The sequence below is a fragment of the Chlorocebus sabaeus genome, chromosome 7 (genome assembly GCF_047675955.1).
Source record: "Chlorocebus sabaeus isolate Y175 chromosome 7, mChlSab1.0.hap1, whole genome shotgun sequence".
Classification (NCBI taxonomy): Eukaryota; Metazoa; Chordata; class Mammalia; order Primates; family Cercopithecidae; genus Chlorocebus; species Chlorocebus sabaeus.
Window position 1 is genome coordinate 109,711,464 of NC_132910.1, and position 22,174 is coordinate 109,733,637.

General features: G+C 39.5%; 2 protein-coding genes across 5 annotated transcripts in view; one reads left to right on the forward strand and one right to left on the reverse strand.

The window, feature by feature from the left end:
* The window catches only part of FNIP2 (folliculin interacting protein 2), a 138,829-nt gene extending 117,815 nt beyond the window's left edge, over positions 1-21,014 (forward strand). For all 4 annotated transcript variants that reach the window (XM_037993325.2, XM_037993334.2, XM_008000124.3 and 1 more), the window contains 3 exons: positions 4,210-4,410; positions 8,484-8,599; positions 17,421-21,014. In XM_037993325.2, coding sequence (XP_037849253.2) covers positions 4,210-4,410; positions 8,484-8,599; positions 17,421-17,499 — 396 coding nt within the window. In that variant the 3' untranslated portion in view covers positions 17,500-21,014. The remainder of the gene's footprint in view (positions 1-4,209; positions 4,411-8,483; positions 8,600-17,420) is intronic.
* The window catches only part of SPMIP2 (sperm microtubule inner protein 2), a 133,158-nt gene continuing 115,402 nt past the window's right edge, over positions 4,419-22,174 (reverse strand). Inside the window, exon 5 of the mRNA XM_008000123.3 lies at positions 4,419-6,447. Coding sequence (XP_007998314.1) covers positions 6,433-6,447 — 15 coding nt within the window. The 3' untranslated portion in view covers positions 4,419-6,432. The remainder of the gene's footprint in view (positions 6,448-22,174) is intronic.

Below are 22,174 nucleotides of genomic sequence, written 5' to 3' on the forward strand. Positions count from 1 at the left end.
CTCAAAAAAAAAAAAAAAAAAAAAAAGTCTACCCCAAGAGGAATGTTAAATTGAATTCCAGAGCATAAGGTGTGTGCAGGTATGTATTTCTGTGACAAATCCAAACATAGTTTTCTTGATCTTAGAGTTCTTTAAATTCTGAAAACTTAGAGATTGACTGATAAGCCTGATCATAATATGTTTACACTGCCCACTCTCTAATAGGGTTGAGTTTCCTTTGGAAAGATGATTAGAAATCTCAAGTCACCAGAACTTCAGCTTCAACTCTCTGACCCTATGCAAGTTCAGGTGTGATCAGGAATGGCTAGCAGTGGCCCTGATACTCCTTGAGTTGTAACTAAAACTAGTTGATGATATTTTTATCTCTTTCCAGCATTCATTTCTTTTTCTTGAATTTTTAGACTTCCCTCTAGTTTGTTCTTCCATTAAAAGGTGTTTATTCTTTAGTAAATAAGTAGCTACTAAGTGATATAGTTAGATACAGGCAATTGGATTGATTCAGGGAACTGTGTGTTATGTATTTGGTAGCCTGAGAATATGTAATTCCTGGGGTATTTTTTTAGGATACTCTTTTGAAAAGGTTCCACTGGTTCTTTTCTGTTCCTGGGGCCTGCATGCATAAAAGTCAGCCATCCATGCTGTAAGGAACACGAGATGCTCATCGCCTCTTGTCATTTGCTTGTGCTTAATCTGTTTCATTTTCATTCAGCAAGTAACATTTTTCAAATGCCAGCTCCTGTGCTAGAGGCTAAGGATGCAGAGAGAAGATTCAGCCCCACCTTCAAGGAATGGACTCTCACAAATTCCTGTCAGTTTGTCTCAATCTTTGGACTCATTGTTCTTTAGTCTTTACTCAGGTCTCTACCTCAGATTCTGCCTCTTTGCTCCAGTGATTTAAAAATGACTTGTGAGCCTATAATCCCAGCATTTTCAGAGGTCGAGGCAGGCAGATCACTTGAGGCCAGGAGTTAGAGACCAGCCTGGCCAACACAGCAAAACCCTGTCTCTACTAAATATACAAAGATTAACTGGGCATGGTGGTGCACACCTGTATTCCAGCTACCCAGGAGCCAGGTGTTGCAGTGAGCCGAGATTGTACCACTTCACTCTAGCCTGGGCGACAGAACAAGACTGTCTCAAAAAAAAAAAAAAAAAAGAAGAAGAAACTTTAGAGGCCAAATGTAGTGGCTCACACCTATAATCCCAGTTCTTTGGGAGGCAGAGGTGGGAGGAGCACTTGAGGCCAGGAGTTTGAGACCAGCCTGGGCAACATAGCAAGACCCCATCTCTAAGAAAAAAAAATGTTTTTAATTAGCCAGGTGTGGTGGCACACGTCTGTAGTCCAACTACTTGCCATGCTGAGGCAGGAGGATCACTTGAGCTCGGGTGCTTGAGGCTACTATGAACTGTGATCAGACTTTTGCACTCCAGTCTGGGCAAAAGCAAGACCCTGTCTCTAAAAAGTAAATCAATAAAAAGACTTGTACTCATTTTTCATGTTAGTATTTTTTAGTTTTACATTTCTCTTGCATGCTTACTTTTAAAATAATTGAACTAACCTCTCTGTCTTTTTTCGTTATTGCATGTAAATCTACAGTCTTCTGATACAACCTAGGCTTGCAGAATCTTCTATCCATCACCTTCCTAGTACGGCTCTTGGCCCTTATTCCAGCAATTAGTTGCTTAAAACAAAGCCCTTTGTGTTGGTAGTGGTACTATATAACTTAGTCTATGCACTGTTGGACAAGGGGATTGACACACTCTTCCCTTCCCTACCACTGCAGTGGGAAGATCATTTAGAAGACTAAGTTCGATTTGAACCTAGGGCCCAAATTACCTACTGCAAATCAATCCTCCGCCTCCCCCTGCCCCTCGCAAAAGCTAGAATTTAGTGTGAAAGGTGACAGGCATATGTTCAATGCATTGTCTCTATGTTGACATATGGTCAGTATGAGGAAAAGGTCCCTAATATAGATCTGTCCCGTGGCATGACCAGCATGTTGTGGATTTCTGACAAATGCAAAGCAGTGAAGGAGCTTGAGTTCAAAATACAAATATTTTCAGTGTTCAAATTTCCTGTTTTTATTTTTTCCATAAGGACCAGACTCATTGATGGCAAGTCGTCATCATCTTGCTGTAAATTTATAACACACTGATGAACAAGACCTTGGAGGAACTTGTAAAAGGAAGTCACTGAGGCCTTGTATCTTTAGGTGTCCGTTTTGGAGAGTGTATATATGCATGTGTAAGAAGCGTAGGGGTGAAAGGGTCATGAAAACCTTTGGTTGAAAAAGGTGATGGGGTCGTAATGTGTGTAAGAAAATCTTTGTACTTTTCAGTTAACAATTCTACAAAATGAGAGATGTCTTGGGAAACTGGGCTTTATGAATTCAAAAGTATATCAAATGCTTTATCTCTCATGTTTAAAATTGTTTGAACAGACACTTAAATAAATGTTGAACATCGGACTTTGCCTGATTGCTGTTCCTTTCTATGGGAAAAATATAAACCCTGATAGTAGGGCTTATATCTTTTTAAACCTTATATTTTTATAAACCCTGATAATAGGGAAAAAGATAAACCCTATTACCAGGGTTTTTCCTACTATTTTTCCTACTATTCCCCTTAGATAACAGTAGGAAAAAATGTTGGTCCCCACAAAGTTTTCATTCATCTCACCTCTCTGTTCCCCGTTTGTGAGAAGGAATACGAAGCTGCACAGGCTCCCCTTTTAGTAGCAGAGTCCAAAACTAGGGAGTCAGATCACGTGTTAAAATTACAGTATTGCACCATGCATCTTTGATTTGTATTTGCAGCCTTCCCACTACTTGGATTAAGTCGTAAAAATCACATCATCCAGTGGCAAAGTTGTGTATCTCTTTGTGTTCTTTGTTGCAATTAGCAACTCTTGTTAACCAGGAGAGACCTTAGTGGAAGAATATTAGGAATATATAGAATTGATGAGAAGACAAAAGAATTAGGGTTGAAGTAAGCAACAAGGCAATTCTGGAGTTCCAGGAACCATGGACTACTTGAAGGTGTTTGTACTAAGTCCCACCAGGCCTTGTACTAATTGCTCTCTGGGCAGGAATATGGTAGTTAGCCAACCTTTTTTGGTCTTCTGTGCCAGTACTTACAAGGAATTCCCAGGGAAGGAGCATCCAGCTGGCATAGCTTGGGCCATACGAACATACCTTAATAGAGGAAGGGTGAACCCAATTGCAATCTCACCAGGCCTTGTATACAGAAAGACCATTCTTCAAAGGCAAATTCAGATGGATTTACTGGAGGAAGTTATTTAAGCAGCGAAAAGAATCAAGCAGTCACCCCAGGATAGTAGAAGGGATTAAGGACAGAAGCAGCCAGTACTAATTTTCCTTGGTAAATGAGGGTTAGAAAAATGTGCATATGTGCACTGGCTTTGAGGCAGGTCTCTCTGTTTCTGGCTCTCTCTATCCTCCCCCTCCCCCACCCATCCCTCCCAAGCAGTTACACTGTGATTTGTTTTGAGAAATTAGGTTTTTAAAAAAGTCCTCATGACCGCTTCAATGTTTACCCTATTTACCCTATGGCACAATTTACCAGTTGTTAAATCTGCTCTATCCATAACTGCCCAGCTGTCAAGAATTTTACATTTAAATGTATTTATCAGTAGTGAAACTTTGACCTTCTGGACTCACCTGGATAAATTAATTCATCCCTTTGTCTGATTTTAGTTGGTGGTTGGAGATAATTTGTGTATATAGCATACACAGTTACCCAACTTTGCTTCATGATTAAAGCTGTAACTTTAAGGAAATAGTTATCCTGCCTAACTTTGTTATTAGAGAAATGATGATGGAATATCCTACATCTTATGTACACTTTCTGTATTTTCAAAGGAGAGTGCAGCCTTTCAAAAAGAAATGAATTTTAATATCCTGGACTGTAGTGAGGGTGCATATCTTTTTGCTTTCTATGAATGTTTAACAAGCTATAGCAGACCTCCTAGGTATAAGGAAAAAAATGATTAAATGCAGTTTTATCAAATTAATTTAAAATAATGATTTAGTGACACTTCTATTTGAGTCCCTGTAAAGCTCTAAATTTCTGTAGCTCCTACCTTCAACTTCTAAACCATTAGTGTAACGCTAAACAAAACCACTGCAGACATTCTGAGCGTTACTTGGAGGTATGGTGGGAAGTTGACCTACTGTGTTTCTCTTTCAGCATCCAGTCCTGGATGAGCCAATAGCTGAAGCTGTCTGTATTATCGCAGACACGGATAAATGGAGTGTGCAGGTGGCTACAAGTCAGAGGAAAGTGACGGACAACATGAAACTAGGCCAGGATGTCCTAGTCTCTAGTCAGGTGTCCAGTTTGCTTCAGTCCATTTTACAGCTCTACAAGCTTCACCTCCCTGCTGATTTTGTAAGTACTGGTTCTTATATCACCAAAGAAACCTAGTTTTAAAATACTTTTAATGACATTTTGATTATAAAATCACAAATTCAAAAGTACTGTTTTAATATAATTGAAGGTTAGCATAACTAAAACTAGAACATGCAACATAAAACCAGCAACAGAATATATTTCAGTAATAACAGCTCTTCTGTGAAACAAATAACGAGGAGCAACACTGGAATTTTTTGGAACAAGGTATATGGTGCAGTAAATAAGGAATGGGTGGAGAGATCAGAAAAGGAAACTGTAAGTCAACTCATGAGTTCTCCTTTTATTAGATTGATATTATAAGTAGGCCAGTTTCTGAAGGGATTGTAGTTCCTTTTGTTAACTACAATAGAATATCGTTTGTGTAAACATTTCCAACTTTGAAGTACTAAAACACATGTAAGATTATATCAATTGTTGCTTTTTTTTTTTTAAGACAAAGTCTCACTCTATCATCCAGGCTTGAGTAGTGCAGTGGCGTGATCTCTGCTCACTGCAACCTCCGCCTCCTGTGCTCAAGTGATCCTCCCACCTCAGCCTCCTGAGTAGTTGGGACTAGAGGCATGTGCCACCATGCCAGCTAATTTTTGTTATTTTTTGTAGAGATGGGTTTCGCCATGTTGCTCAGGCTGGTCTCGAATTCCTGGGCTCAAGCAGTCCACCCGCCTCTGCCTTCCAAAGTGCTGGGATTATAGGTGTGAGCCACCTCGCCCGGCCTAATTGTTTCTTTCCAAATAGGATTTTAAAATCACTTTTGTAATAATACTTTAAACACAAACAACAAACAGAGCCTATACACTCTTAGAAAAGTATCAGTAGCTCCAGCTCCCCGCTAGCCACTGGAATTAACATGCACAACAAAATCTTCTCAGTATCTGCCTATGTGCAGAGAAATTGAAAGAAAATACATTTAGAGAGGGAAGGGGAAAGGTTTCAAAAGAAGAAAAGCTTTTCCAGTGATGATGAACACTTAAAAAGAGAGAGAGAGAAGCTTAAGGGCACATGGCATATAGCTGGGTAGAGCCTGGATGGGCGAAAGAGTCTGCTTTCTCTGCTGTTCCCTACTGTCTGCACAGCCCCTAAACCAAACCACCTGTTGTCTGCCTCCTGGCCTCCAAAACTGATGCAAACCTGTTTACCCAACAAAGCAGGACGTTTTTAAATATTAATTACCTACACTAATTGCTAATGCAGTGGTCATTGTCCTGGGTTTTTATGACCAAATCTATACTTGTACCCATTCCTCAAAAAGAGTCAAGACTTTTATGGCTTTGAAGAAGGTGCTCTGAAATACCATCCGGTTGTTATCAAAGTCGTGACAGTGTGGCAAAGCAGGAAGACCACTGAGCGTAGCTGGGTTATGGTCTAGGCTTTGCCGTTGGTTAGTTGCGTAACAATGGACAATTCTGAGTCTCTCCAAACATCAGCTTTCTTATTTGTAAAAGGAAGATAGTACCTGTTCAACAAGGGTACTGTGAGAATCTTCTGAAAATTAGGGATGTAACTGCGTTTTACTGCCAAAGCACCATGCCAATATTACAAGATACTTTAAAAGCCATATATGTTAGCTTTAGAGTCCAATAGCCTGGGGTCACATCCAAGTTCTGCTACTTCCTAACCATGTAACCTTTCAAAGCCTTAATTTCCTTATCTGCAAAGCTGGGGAAATAATAGAAGCTATCTCATATGGTTATGAAATTATATTAGAGAATGAATGTAAAGCACTTGGAATAGTGTTAGATGTTATAAGCACTCAGTAAACAGTTACTATTAGTATGATAGTCAATAACAATTAGTTTCATGAAACAATGGTTGCAAAGACTGACAACAACTTTTTTCCAAACTCTTTATTTGGGCTTTAAGCTGAAGCGTACTCTTGCAAGACATCTGTCCTGGGGCAATATGAGAAGCACTTATGGATTATTATGGTCTTATTTTTTGTTCTACAGTAGTAGGCAGTTTCTCCTTCTAAAAGCAGGTTGAGTTATGCTGATTTAGAGGCTAATGTTTCCTTTTCTGTAAGAGAAGAAATGTATATTAGACTTCATAGTTTACTTCATAAGTATTTGCCAAACTTTTATATTTCATTCTATAATACATAGGTCTTGTCATAGTTGATATCTTGGTTATCAAAGCAATAAATTATTATAGCTAATTCTTTTTACTTCATTTGGACAGAAGTATGTTCAAGCACTTACTAGTATGAATGACTTATTTAACCTGACAAAACCAAGATCAAAGAAAATTTTATCTGCAGTTTAAAATTCTCCTTTAAAAAATCACTTGAATGAAACCTGTGATGAAATGGCTTTTAGAACCTTCAATATAAAAAGAGAAAGTATCTATTTGAAATTTCAGAAGTTAAAAATTGGAGAAATCCATGTCAGGAATAAAATCCCAGAAAGGATTTAAAAAAAAAAAAAGCCCCCAGCATGGTTCAATTGAATAATCAAGTCTTTTAAAAAATGTTTTGTTTTTTTTTTTTTTTTTGAGACAGAATCTCATTTTGTTACCTGAGTTATAATGCAGTAGTATGATCTTGGCTCGCTGCAGCCTTGACCTCCTGGGCTTAAGCAATCCTCCTACCTCAGCCTCCCGAGTAACTAGAACTACAGGTGTGTGCCACTATGCCCAGGTAATTTTTTAATTTTTGTAGAGACAGGGGCTCCATATGTTGCCTAGGCTGGTCTTGAACTCCTGGGCTCAAGTGATCCTCCTTCCTCAGCCTCCCAAAGTGCTGGGATTACATGCGTGAGACACTGTGCCTGGCTAAAAGTTGTCTAAATGCTTTGATTTCACATCTAGTATATATTTCATATAGACCACAGTTTTTATTTCCACATTGCATCATACAGTTTTCATATAGACTGTGAACACTGTAATTACTTTTTCCAAACAGAAAGGATTCAATGTAATATGAATATTGTTTTTAATATTTTGTGACTCTTACTAAAAATTTTCTGTTTCACTCCATAAGGAACTTGAAGCTAATAAGAGATCCTTTTACCACTTTGTTTACTTGGAGGAGCATTTCCATGAGAATTGGTGAAATCCTCCTTGCTTTATTACTCTTAGTCACTTAGCAGTTGTGTTTCACCCACCTGACACAATGCATTTAAGATTTTAAACCAATGAAAAACTGAAAAGATTGAATCTCTGATAGATATTTTTTCCATGTCACTGATCAGCCCAGATGGTCAAGATCAACATTTTCAAATGCATCTGTTAATCTTTTTACCTTGAAAATAACAGGCCTAATGGTCTAGAAGAAAATTATGTATGATGGAATTACCCTTGCCAAAGCCATCAGGTGTCTTACTGAAGATGCTTGAGTAGCTCTGCCTGCCAAATGCAAAAGCATTTGCCTCTGGTGAAAGACACAGATGGTTGCTGTTCTCTAAAAAATGAAGCTGAACACAATTCCAAGGGTAAAGATGTCCTGAAAATAATTGCCTTTTCTTTATTGTTTTTAAAGACCTAGTTAAAATATTATTGAAAGCAAAAGAAAAAAAAAGTTGTGGGGGAGGTTCAGAATGACCTGTTCCAGTCGGTCTCCTCTGGAAATGTACTGGGCCAGAGTAATCTGAGATATTGGGGGAAAAAACAACAAAAACCATACTGTTTACTAAATTATTCACAACAAAAATGCAAATTGCTGTGTGGTTACGTGTAAATTCACATTCTCAAGATTGTTTAGCTATAAAAATTATATCAAGGAGTTCTTAATGTGGAAAAGGATTATTATAAAGTTTTTAAAGGCAAGACACATACTTTTGGAATGATTTCAACTCTGAAAAAATACTTGTTTAGAAGGACTAGAATAATACATACGTAAATCTTAATAGTTAGCAAAAGTAAACTTTGTTTTACAAGAACCTATTCTCATACCTGGTAGTGGTAGGGTTTGAGATGGCTTGTGATTTTTTAACTGTATTTGAAACAGATGAGATTAAAGCTCTGTAGTTAGAAATGAATTAAGAAAATTCTGACTTTTAAAATACTGGCAGAGATTTGACTTCTAGCCCTCATTGTGAATGTTCTTGGCTTTGCAGTGCATCATGCATCTTGAAGATAGACTACAGGAGATGTACCTTAAAAGCAAAATGCTGTCTGAATATCTCCGGGGACACACACGAGTCCATGTGAAAGAATTAGGTGTCGTACTGGGGTGAGTTCTGGGAAGCGCCACCACTTCTCCCTTTGATGGGTATCCCTAGCGTTGTACCCACTGACATGTTTAGCCTGTGCCACCCTAAACCTGAGGCCCTGGTAACCCATCAAAGTATGTGGAGTCCATCAGATACGTGCCTCTGCAGCTCCCCAATGAACAGCATGTGCCTTTATCTGATACTGGGTTTCACACCCACAGAGAATCACAGGACTTTAGGCTGGTCATGCTTTGTTACGCCTCTCCGTTAATCCCACACTGCCCGTTTCTAGTAACTAAGACACTGAAGTCACAAGCTGTGGGACATGCCGCAGCAGCTTGTGTTTACATTTCACTTCCTGGAGGAGGAGTAGATGGGCACATTCCACCTCGTGGCAGGAAAGGCCCTTCTAGGCTGGAGGAGCCTGCCTGCATGTCTGTGGGGGGACAGTGCTTTCCTTCCCTTATTATAAGCCCACCGAAGAGGAGACTTGTATGTTACTAAAAATGCCTATCATCCTCCAGAGGGTATTTGCCATCATTTCTCTAGGGGAAGTAATTCTGACTTTTGTTTTACTGTCTGCTTGATATTTCAAAAGAGAACAGAAAGACATTGTACATTTGGGGAATTGCCCCCCTTATCCATGATGATGATTCCTCTTACTTGGGAGAAGAAAATATTGTTTATAATGTCGACGTTTAAATTCTCAAAGCTGGCCGGGCGCGGTGGCTCAAGCCTGTAATCCCAGCACTTTGGGAGGCCGAGACGGGCGGATCACGAGGTCAGGAGATCAAGACCATCCTGGCTAACACGGTGAAACCCCGTCTCTACTAAAAATACAAAAAACTAGCCGGGCGAGGTGGCGGGCGCCTGTAGTCCCAGCTACTCCGGAGGCTGAGGCAGGAGAATGGCGGGAACCCGGGAGGCGGAGCTTGCAGTGAGCTGAGACCCGGCCACTGCAGTCCAGCCCGGGATACAGAGCAAGACTCCGTCTCAAAAAAAATAAAAAATAAAAAATAAAATAAAATAAAATAAATTCTCAAAGCCTCCTAAGAGACTGGGGCCTTCATATTTTCTTTAGATTTCTCATCTTTCACACTCAGAATGTGACACCTGTGTTGTTTGGCTCTTGGCATTTCCTGTCATAGATTATTCTTACATACTTTATTTACAAAGTATTTTCCCCTTATGAGGTATTTGCTTTTGCAGTTAACTTGCAACATGTCCCTTTGTCATTTATTTTTTTGCATTTGTTTATATCTCTCTACCAGCCTCATACTTCAATCCTGCCTTATTAGATTTTTTTTTTTATATATATACTTTTAAGTTCTGGGAAACATGTGCAGAACGTGCAGGTTTGTTACATAGGTATACACATGCCATGCACGTTTACTGCACCCATCAACCCGTCATCTACATTAGGTACTTCTCCTAATGCTGTCCCACCCCCAGCCCCCAACCCCCCAATAGGCCCCAGTATGTGCTATTCCCCTCCCTGTGTCCTTGTGTTCTCATTGTTCAACTCCCACTTATGAGGGAGGACATGCGGTGTTTGGTTTTCTGTTCTTGTGTTAATTTGCTGAGAATGATGGTTTCCAGCTTCATCCATGTCCCTGCCAAGGACACGAACTCATCCTTTCTATGGTTGCATAGTATTCCATGGTGTATATGTGCCACATTTACTTTATCCAGTCTATCATTGATAGGCATTTGGGTTGGTTCCAAGTCTTTGCTGTTGTGAATACTGCCGCAATAAATATACGTGTGCATGTGTCCTTATAGTAGAATGATTTATAATCCTTTGGGTATATACCCAGTAATGGGATTGCTGGGTCAAATGGTATTTCTAGTTCTAGATCCTTGAGGAATCACCACTGTTTTCCACAGTAATTGAACTAATTTAGTTTCCCATCAACAGTGTAAAAGTGTTCCTATTTCTCCACATCCTCTCCAGCATCTGTTGTTTCCTGACTTTTTAATGATTGCCATTCAAACTGGCCTGAGATAGTATCTCATTGTGGTTTTGATTTGCATTTCTCTGATGATCAGTGATAAGCTTTTTTTCATGTGTTTGTTGGCCACATAAATGTCTTCTTTTGAGAAGTGTCTGTTCATATCCTTTGCCCACTTTTTGATGGGGTTGTTTTTTTCTTGTAAATTTAATTTCCTTGTAGCATCTTCACATTAGCCCTTTGTCAGATGGATGGATTGCAAAAATGTTCTGCCATTCTATAGGTTGCCTGTTCACTCTGATGATAGTTTCTTTTGCTGTGCAGAAACTCTTTAGTTTAATAAGATCCCATTTGTCAATTTTGGCTTTTGTTGCCATTGCTTTTGGTGTTTTAGTCATGAAGTCTTTGCCCATGTCTATGTCCTGAATGGTATTGCCGAGGTTTTCTTCTAGGGTTTTTATGGTTTTAGGTTTTATGTTTACGTCTTTAATCCATCTTGAGTTAATTTTTGTATAAGGTATAAGGAAGGGGTCCACTTTCAGTTTTCTGCATATGGCTAGCCAGTTTTCCCAACATCGTGTATTAAATAAGGAATCCTTTCCCCATTTCCTGTTTTTGTCAAGTTTGTCAAAGATCAGATGGTTGTAGATGTGTGGTGTTATTTCTGAGGCCTCTGTACTGTTTCATTGGTCTATATATCTGTTTTGGTACCAGTACCATGCTGTTTTGGTTACCATAGCCTTGTTGTATAGTTTGAAGGCAGGTAGCATGATGCCTCCAGCTTTGTTTGTTTTGCTTAGGATTGTCTTGGCTGTGCAGGTTCTTTTTTGGTTCCATATGAAATTTAAAGTAGTTTTTTCGAATTCTATGAAGAATGTCCATGGGAGCTTGATGGGGATAGCATTGGATCTATAAATTACTTTGGGCAGTATGGCCGTTTTCACAATATTGATTCTTCCTATCCATGAGTATGGAATGTTTATTTATTTGTGTCCTCTCTTATTTCCTTGAGCAGTGGTTTGCAGTTCTCCTTGAAGGGGTCCTTCACATCTCTTGTAAGTTATATTACTAGGTATTTTATTCTCTTTGTAGCAGTTGTGAATGGGAGTTCACTCATGATTTGGCTGTTTGTTATTGGTGTATAGGAACGCTTGTGATTTTTGCACATTGATTTGGTATCCTGAGACTTTGCTGAAGTTGCTTATCAGCTTAAGGAGATTTTGGGCTGAGACGATGGGGTTTTCCAAATATACAATCATGTCATCTGCAGACAGACAATTTGACTTCCTCTCTTCCTATTTGAATACGCTTTGTTTCTTTCTCTTGCCTGATTGTCCTGGCCAGAACTTCCAATACTATGTTGAATAGGAGTGGTGAGAGAGGACATCCTTGTCTTGTGCTGGTTTTCAAAGGGAATTCTTCCAGTTTTTGCCCATTCAGTATGATATTGGCTGTGGGTTTGTCATAAATAGCTCTTATTATTTTGGTATACGTTCCATCAATACCTAGTTTATCGAGAGTTTATAGCATGAAGGGGTGTTGAATTTTGTCAAAGACTTTTTCTGCATCTATTGAGATAATCATCTGTTTTTTGTCATTGGTTCTGTTTATGTGATGGATTACATTTATTGATTTGTGTATGCTGAACCAGCCTTGCATCCCAGGGATGAAGCCAACTGGATTGTGGTGGATAAGCTTTTTGATGTGCTGCTGGATTCGGTTTGCCAGTACTCTATTGAGGATTTTTGCATCGATGTTCATCAGGGATATTGGCCTGAAATTTTCTTTTTTTGTTGTGTCTCTGCCAGATTTTGGTATCAGGATAATGCTGGCCTCATAAAATGAGTTAGGCAAGAGTCCCTCTTTTTGTATTGTTTGGAATAGTTTCAGAAGGAATGGTACTAGCTCCTCTTTGTACCTCTGGTAGAATTTGGCTGTGAATCCATCTGGTCCTGGACATTTTTTGGTTGCTAGGCTATTAATTACTGCCTCAATTTCAGAACTTTTTAATTGGCCTATTCAGGGATTTGACTCCTTCCTAGTTTAGACTTGGGAGGGTGTATGTGCCCAGGAATTTATCCATTTCTTCTAGATTTTCTAGTTTATTTGCATAGAGGTATTTACAGTATTCTCTGATGGTAGTTTGTACTTCTGTGGGATCAGTGGTGATCTCCCCTTTATCATTTTTTGTTGCATCTATTTGAATATTCTCTCCTTTCTTGTTTGTTAGTCTGGTTAGTGGTCTATTTTGTTGATCTTTTCAAAAAACCAGCTCCTGGATTCATTGATTTTTTTTTTGAAGGGTTTTTTTGTGTCTCCTTCAGTTCTGCTCTTAGTTATTTCTTGTCTTCTGCTAGCTTTTTAATTTGTTTGCTCTTGCTTCTCTAGTTCTTTTAAATGTGATGTTAGGATGTCGATTTTAGATCTTTCCTGCTTTCTCTTGTGAGCATTTAGTGCTATAAATTTCCCTCTAAACACTGCTTTAAATGTGTCCCAGAGATCCTGGTCATTGTTCTCATTGGATTCAAAGAACTTATTTATTTCTGCCTTCATTTCTTTATTTACCCAGTAGTTATTCAAGAGAATGTTGTTCAGTTTCCATGTAGTTGTGTGGTTTTGGGTAAGTTTCTTAATCCCGAGTTCTAATTTGATTGCACTGTGGTCTGAGACTGTTATTATTTCCTTTCTTTTACATTTGCTGAGGAGTGCTTTACTTCCAATTATGTGGCCAGTTTTAGAATAAGTGTGATGAGGTACTGAGAAGAATGTATATTCTGTTGATTTGGGGTGAAGAGTTCTGTAGATGTCTGTTACATCCACTTGGTCCAGAACTGAGTTCAAGTCCTGAATATCCCTGTTAATTTTCTGTCTCGTTTATCTAATATTGACAATGGGGTGTTAAAGTCTACCACTATTATTGTGTGGGAGCCTAAGTCTCTTTGTAGCTCTCTAAGAACTTGCTTTATGAATCTGGGTGCTCCTGTATTGGGTGCATGTATATTTAGGATAGTTAGCTCTTCTTGTTGCATTAATCCCTTTACCATTACATAATGCCCTTGTCTCTCTGATCTCTGTTGGTTTAAAGTCTGTTTTATCAGGACTAGGATTACAACCCCTGCTTTTTTTTGCTTTCCATTTGCTTGGTAGATATTCCTCCATCTGTTTATTTTAAGCCTATGTGTGTCTTTGCACGTGAGATGGGTCTCCTGAATACAGCACCGTGATGGGTCTTGACTCTTTATCCAATTTGCCAGTCTGTGTCTTTTATTTGGGGCATTTAGCCCATATTACATTTAAGGTTAATATTGTTATATGTGAATGTAATCCCGTCATTGTGATGCTAGCTGGGTTTTTTTGACCATTAATTGATGCAGTTTCTTCATAGTGTTGATGGTCTTTACAATTTGGTATGTTTTTGCAGTGGCTGGTACCAATTTTTCCTTTCTACGTTTAGTGCTTCCTTCAGGAGCTCTTGTACAGCAGGCCTGGTGGTGTCAAAATCTCTGAGTATTTGCTTATCTGTAAAGGATTTTATTTCTTCCTTTGCTTATGAAGCTTAGTTTGGCTGGATATGAAATTCTGGGTTGAAAATTCTTTTTTTTTTTGGAGACGGAGTCTCGCTCTGTCGCCTAGGCTGGAGTGCAGTGGCGCAATCTCAGCTCACTGCAACCTCTGCCCCTCCAGGTTTAAGCAGTTCTCTGCCTCAGCCTCCAGAGTAGCTGGGATTACAGGCACATGCCACGAAAATTATTTTAAGAACATTAAATATTGGCCCCCACTCTCTTCTGGCTTGTAGGGTTTCTGCAGAGAGATCTGCTGTTAGTCTGATGGGCTTCCCTTTGTGGGTAACCTGACCTTTCTCTCTGGCTGCCTTAACACTTGTTCCTTCATTTCAGCCTTGGTGAATCTGACCATTATGTGTCTTGGAGTGCTCTTCTCGAGGAGTATCTTTGTAGTCTTCTCTGTATTTCCTGCATTTGAATGTTGGCCTGCCTTGCTAGGTTGGGGACGTTCTCCTGGATAATAACCTGAAGTATGTTTTCCAACTTGTTTCCATTCTCCCTGTCACTTTCAGGTATACCAATCAAACGTAGATTTGGTCTTTTCACATAGTCTCATATTTCTTGGAAGCTTTGTTCATTCCTTTTCATTTTTTTGGTAATCTTGTCCTCACGCTTTGTTTCATTAAGTTGATCTTCAATCTCTGATATCCTTTCTTCCACTTGATCAATCCAACTATTGATACTTGTGTATGCTTTACGAAGTTCTCGTGCTGTGTTTTTCAGCTCCATCAGGTCATTTATGTTCTTCTCTAAGCTAGTTATTCTAGTTAGCAATTCATCTAACCTTTTTTCAAGGTTCTTAGTTTCCTTGCATTGAGTTAGAACATGTTCCTTTAGCTCGGAGGAGTTTGTTATTGCCCACCTTCTGAAGCCTACTTCTATCAATTCGTCAAACTCAGTTCTCCATCCAGTTTTGTTCCTGCACTGGCAAGGAGTTGTGATCCTTTGGAGAAGAGAGGCATTCTGGTTTTTGGAATTTTCAGCCTTTTTGCACTGGTTTCTCCCCATCTTTATCTACCTTTGGTCTTTAATGTTGGTGACCTTCAGATGGGGTCTCTGAGTGAACATCCTTTTTGTTGATGTTGATGTGGCTGCTTTCTGTTAGTTTTCCTTCTAACAGGCCTCTCTGCTGCAGGTCTGCTGTGGTTGGTTGGAGGTCCGCTCCAAACCCTGTTTGCCTGGGTATCACCAGCAGAGGCTGCAGAACAACAAAGATTGCTGCCTGTTCCTTCCTCTGGAAGCTTTGTCCCAGAGGTGCACCCACCAGATTCCAGCCAGAGCTCTCCCGTATGAGATTCTGTCGGCCCCTACTGGGAGGTGTCTCCCAGTCAGGATACACAGGGGTCAGGGACCCACTTGAGGAGGCAGTCTGACCCTTAGCAGAGCTCAAACGCTATGTGGGGGATCCGCTGCTGTCTTCAGAGCCATCAGGCAGGGACGTTTAAGTCTGCTGAAGCTGTGCCCACAGCTTCCCCTTCCCCTTCCCCCAGGTGCTCTGTCCCAGGGAAATGGGGGTTTTATCTATAAACCCTTAACTGGGGCTGCTGCCTTTTTTTCAAAGATGCCCTGCCCAGAGAGGAGGAATCTAGAGAGACAGTCTGGCCCCAGTGGCCTTGCTGAGCTGCTGTGGGCTCCGCCCAGTTCAAACTTCCAGGTGGCTTTGTTTACACTGTGAGGGTAAAACCGCTTACTCAAGCCTCAGCAATGGCGGACGCCCCTCCACCCTCCAACCTCAAACGTCCCAGGTCAACCTCAGACTGCTGTGCTGGCAGTGAGAATTTCAAGCCAGTGGACCTTCGCTTGCTGGGCCCTGTGGGGGTGTGACCAGCTGAGCCAGACCACTTGGCTCCCTGGCTTCAGCCCCCTTTCCAGGGGAGTGAACGGTCTGTCTCGCGGGTGTTCCAGGTGCCACTGGGGTATGGAAAAAAAACTCTTGCAGCTAGCTCGGTGTCTGCCCAAATAGCTGCCCAGTTTTGTGCTTGAAACCCAGGGCCCTGGTGGTGTACACACCCGAGGGATTCTCCTGGTCTGTGGGTTGCGAAGGCCATAGGAAGAGTGCAGTATCTGGGCCGGAGTGCAGATACTGAGTTCCTCACAGCTGGCCTTGGGTAGGGGAGACAATTCCCCGACCCCTTGCACTTCCCGGGTGAGGCAACACCCCACCCTGCTTCTGCTTGCCCTCCGTGGGCTGCACCTACTGTCCCACCAGTCTCAGTGAGATGAACTGGGTACCTCAGTTGGAAATGCAGAAATCACCTGCCTTCTGCATCGATCTCACTGGGAGCTGCAGACCGGAGCTGTCCCTACTCGGCCATCTTGCCTTATTAGAAATTTTCCATTGCCAGATGTGTACCTTACATTTCAAGGTCTTTACCTCGTCCTTGACCGTTGCAGATGTGCATCAACACCTGTAATCATAAGCTTTTATTCCCCTTTGCACTCATCTCCAGGTCCTCTTCGTGAATTATTAGCGGACCCATGTTCATCCTTCCTTTATCCCCTTTCTCCCATAGTCAGGGCCAGTAGCACTAAAAGTACTAGAGAACTTCTGTGCACTCTGAAATCAGATCTGTACGTAGCATTACTGGAGAAGGACTAGAAAATTCCATGAGGTAATGCCAGATACTGTTTTATTTTTATTTTGAGGAATTCAAGGGTAAGAATTAGGACATACTCCACAGACTGAAACAGTTCAATTTTTTTTCATGACACCTGGCATCATTTTTAAACAGTGCCCATACTGTATCCACCTCTGCTGTAAGAGAGGCAGCCAAAGCTGTGTCCATTTGAAACCATGATGTCTCTTAACCCAGTATCTTTTAGTGTCACTTTGCTCTCAGAATCTTGTGGCTTAAGTGCTCAGTGAGGATCCCAGTTGTATAACCTTTGTACACATTCCCAACGTTTTTTAAGAAATTGCTACCATCACCATTTTTCTAAGACCAATTTGAACTTAGGTGAAATCAGTATGCATTTAGGAGTGTTGACTGGAAGAATGAGTTTATAAGGAGAAAACCTTAAAGTATGATACAATGAAGTTATATAGGGAATACAGGAAAGTTAGAAAGTCTGGTGACCCCTGCCAAGGGAAAAAGAGCTTTATGTCCACACACAGGCACAACACACTTCCTGTATTTCTCTCCCTTTGCCTCCCTGGTCAGTGTCCACTGGAATATTTTATTAAAAGAGTAAGTTTATTATCCTTCCATCTGTTTTGCTTTTTCATTAGTTTTAAATGATAAACTTAGTACCTAGAAGTAATACTTTCTCATGAAACCATGTTCTTTTAAAGTAATATTCTTTTCTTTTCTTTTCTCAATATTCAGGATTGAATCCAACGACCTGCCTCTGTTGACTGCTATTGCCAGTACTCATTCTCCTTATGTGGCTCAAATACTCTTATAAGCTAAAGCTCAGGACAGTTCTTCCTTGGAAGAAAAAAATCAAATTCTCAACTGAAGGAGAAAGGAATAAGCTCTCTGTGATGTCGAAAGCATGAGCAGAGCAAACAGAAACAAAGTCATTCCACCTTTTTGTTTTGTGTTTTTGCTGTCAAGCTGATGCTTCATTGAAGACTTAGGTTTACTTAACATAATGGCATTTGTGATTGTCATGAACACTTCAGGCCATTTGTTACCCATGAATCAACAAAGAGACTGACCTTTTTGGTGGGAGGAAACATAAGCACTACACTAAACATTAAGCTGTTGCAACAGATCGCCTTGTGCTGTTTGGGCAGAATAAAGGCAAGCGACTTGAGCGGGGTGGTCAGCAGTGTACGTAACATTCCAGTAGGAAACTGCTTCTGAGTTTAAGCATGAGCTCCCCAAACTGGGGAAAACATATTTTGCTATTTGGAGACAACAGTCGGAACACGGACTTTGGATTCCAGGTCACAGTTTGCTTTTTACACAAGGTAAAGCAAAGAAAGCCACATTGTGCCATCTTCAGCTCCAGTGGCTGTAGCAGTGACTGTTTGACATAAAACTTGTAAGAGAATTGCTTGTTGGGAAGAGTGCTTTAGGGACCCACTGTTTTCGTTTCTTCTTGGAGTTTACCTTGTTTCAGATGCAGCCACAGGTAGGTCAGAGATGGATTGTTGGTGCAATAAACCCAAGAATCAATGTAGCCTCTTAATCCCATCAAGATGTAGTTTGTAACAGCAAAGTCTGAAACCATATGTTTTATCCTTATATTTTAGAGCTTTCAGCAGCCTTTTTAAGGGAGGCCATTTACCAAAGTTATTTCTATAAGCTCAAGAGTGTTTCTGTTGGTAAGTTCTTCCAACTGAAGCCACTTTTTTCTTATAGTTAATACAAATGACTATTTTTACTTTAAAAGGCACAGCTGTCCTGGTGGGAAATGAACCTGCAGCAGTTCAGGATGACTAATGAACATTCAGGATGATTGCCTGAACATTTAGAAAAAATCCATACATGATCTAAATTTTTACATTATCATTTCTGTGCCTTCTAATTCCTGCATCCTTTTCAAAACATCTTTCCAGAAATTAACTTACCCATTGTATAAAACCAACCAAAATGATTTCCCAAAGTTCATGCAAAAAAAAAACAACTTAATTTTCTGTTAATATAAAAGAAACTTTAGCTTACTGACCATGAAACAGACTATGTACTGCCATCCAGGGTAAAGTAAAAGACTTTTAAATATTGGTCATTAAAAGACAGGAGCTAAAGCTAGCAAAGCAAAACATCTTTAGCACTTTGCAGATCTTAAGCAGTTAACCAGGTTCTGATTCCCTTCCACTGTTTTATGAATTAATTCCAGTTCTTTTCACGTGTCTTTGAACCTAAGAATATGAAGTAATTTCCCTATTAGGGACTAGAATGACTTCAATTTTTTTATTTGATAAAAATCAGAACTACTACCTTTTCATCTTTTTTTTAACGATGCATAATGTAGATGAGTGCATTAAGGTTTGTAAGATCTTTATCACTTTATGTCATTCATTGAAAATTGAAATGTTCATTCTTTTTAATGTTTTCCTGTTTCCTTTTGCCTACCATTTGACTTTGGTGTTTTAAGTTCTGTAGTTTCATGACATCATTGTTTGCTGTTGTGTTACACAGAGAGAAAGAACCTCACCTGTGGCTCAGCCCATCCCACATCCGTTTCTCATTACATGTAAATAAACTGTCAGAGCTGATGTTACAGCTTTTACAGTTTAAAGCATTCCCCTCCTCTCTAGTTCCTTTTTTCTTGTTTACATGTTTTGGGCACTTTCCCTCATTCACCACCTTCCAAGGTTTCATAGAAAATAACTTGTTACAAAATCAGTTTAATTCTAATGTGGACATAGTGGCATGTTGATAATTAGACCCATATAGGGGACACTGAGCTTTAAATCATTGATTCTAAACTCTATACATTGAAAAAATTCAGCCCAGGCCCCTCAAAGCCTGAGAAAATTTAATTTGCTCTTAATCTAATGTTCCAGAACTCACTCTTGCAAAAATGCCTGTTGGAAAACTACAGGTGGGTCACGTGTAGGGGCTGTCTCCGTGACACTCAGGATTCCAGTCAGAACCTAATCCTCGTATCTATTGCCTACAAAAATAGACCAAGAATGTTGCTGCTATTTTATAATCCTTTAAATATTTAACATTCAAGTTTTCTTTGTCTTAAATTCAACCTCTTCCTAAAAGCGAAAAAGAAAAAAAAAAAACACACACACACAGAATTGTGTTGCGATCCACCGCTCACACATCGTGCACCACCCAGTGGCTTCATTCTGGCTTAGCCGCAGAGGCAAGAAAGGGACCCCACCCGCTCCCATGCCCACCTCAAGAAAAAAACATAAAACAATTTTTTTAAAAAAAGAAAAGAAATCTACCTCAGTTGACAGGATTCCACCTTTAGGGTTTCTTCAACTTTTAAGTCTTACCTGTTGAGTGTAACTTTTGTAGCATCTTGCTTTTCTAAGCAAGCTAGTGAGGCATGACAGAGCAGAAGTCTGTAAATGTCCCTGTGATGGACCTCTTTCTAGCATGTTGCAGTTTTATTTTTAATAAATTGATAAGTGAAATGAATGTAAAGGTAATTGTGTACGTTTTAGACATGACAATGAAAAATTTAAAATGTAGCTTCCATACTTGTGCATAATTCCAAAGTATTTTATTTTTTATCAGTGTTAAATAGCTTTTTGTACAGGCTTCAATCCATTTTTCTGAAGTGTGCTGTTTTTTAATGAAAGTAACTATAATCTTTTCACATCCCATGGAACTGCCGTTTACACATTGCAACTTTTTAAACTTAACCATATTTTTCAAAATTAACGTTTTTGGAGGGAGAAAAATCCCCGCTTGCTAAATGATACTAAACCATTGTTTGGGCTCTTATAATTAGGTCCTGAGATTTTATAAAAATTTAGTCTGTAGCTTTTTAGGTTCTTCACTAGAGATGCTTGTACATAAAAATAAAGAATATAAAGTACCCCAAAATTCTTTTAAATGTCTGGATTTTTCCACTAATATGTACTTTAGAGAATATTTTGTTCATGCATACTTTCACGTTAAATTGAAAATGTCTTCAGCTTCTCTTGGTAAATGTGAACCATTTGTTTTTTATTGTGCTTGGGGGAGAGGGTATTTTAATATAATTTTTGCCTAAATCAAGCAGTCCCCTCTGAATGTTAATTTTTAAATGTCAAAATATGATGAACCATATATCTTGAAAGTGAGATTGCAATATGCTTAAACTTAAGTGATATTTCAAAAACGAGAAAATTCTGGAATTTGTTATTTGAAGCTCCATAAGAGAAATTGATAGGACTTCGTTTTTGATCAGTTTGAATAGATACCAATGTCATTGTGTGGGAATTTTTTTAACTTGTTTATGTATTATTTTGATCCATTTTTCTGTGGCATTTGGTGCAATAAAACTTTTGAATTTATCTTGAACATGTTCCTGGTGCTGCATGCTATTTGTTTGTTACATTTAATAAAATGTAGAGGTCTCATTTCTAATAATTCATGCTGAAAACAAGCTGATTATATATCTCAGTGGTTTTTAACCGGGGTGTTTTGGAACTGCGGGGACATTTTTGGTTAGCATAATGGCAGGTTAGGGTTACTGGCACAGAGGGTGGGGGCTCCGATGATAGGCGAGAGGTCCTGCACCACAAGACAGCCCTACAGAATGAGGACTTGTCCCACCTACCTCCTGTGTAACCCTTAAATGTCCTGCTGGACATTTATATAGCTAAAACCTGTTTATAATTAAGCAGATAATTCTGCTATATAAAAACACAATATCTTTTTACATGATTTTAGTATATAATGCATTCTCCAGGAATGCAGTTGTATAAATTGAGGGAAGAGTTTTACTTTGTAAGATTTAGAATTTTAGCGCGAAGCGGTCACTTGGTCTTTACCAAGAATTGGTATACTTTTCGAAAATTATGTTTCCAATGGTAACATAGTTTGGTGGCCATGGTACTTATGGAATTTGAGTCACCAGTACAGCACATTTCTGTCAGTCTTCATTTGTAGCCCCTGCGCTCATGAAGACTCTCTATATAGATGCCTACTTTTTTTTTTTTTTTTTTTTTTTTGAGATGGGGTTTCACTCTTATTGCCCAAGCTGGAGTGCAATGGCATAACCTCAGCTCACTGCAATCTCCGCCTCCCGGGTTCAAGTGATTCTGCTACCTCAGCCTCCCAAGTAGCTGGGATTACAGGCATGCACCAACACACCTGGCTAATTTTTTGTATTTTTAGTAGAAACAAGGTTTCACCATGTTAGCCAGGCTGGTCTCGAACTCCTGACCTCAGGAGATCTGCCCACCTCGGCCTCCCAAAGTGCTGGGATTACAGGCGTGAGCCACCGCGCCAGGCCAACCTAATTATATTTTCTAATCTACTGCCCCAATATTTATGTATTAAAGTAGTATAAATTACTTTTAAATTTCTTTTAAATTATGGTATAATAGGACATTCTATTGGTTTGATATAAATTGAGTATATTTGTAAATTTTATTTTAGGTTACTAAAGGGGCATTACAAAATATTTGCTCTGAAAAGGGATGATGTCCACTGATATATTTGTTCTCAGGAAAAAA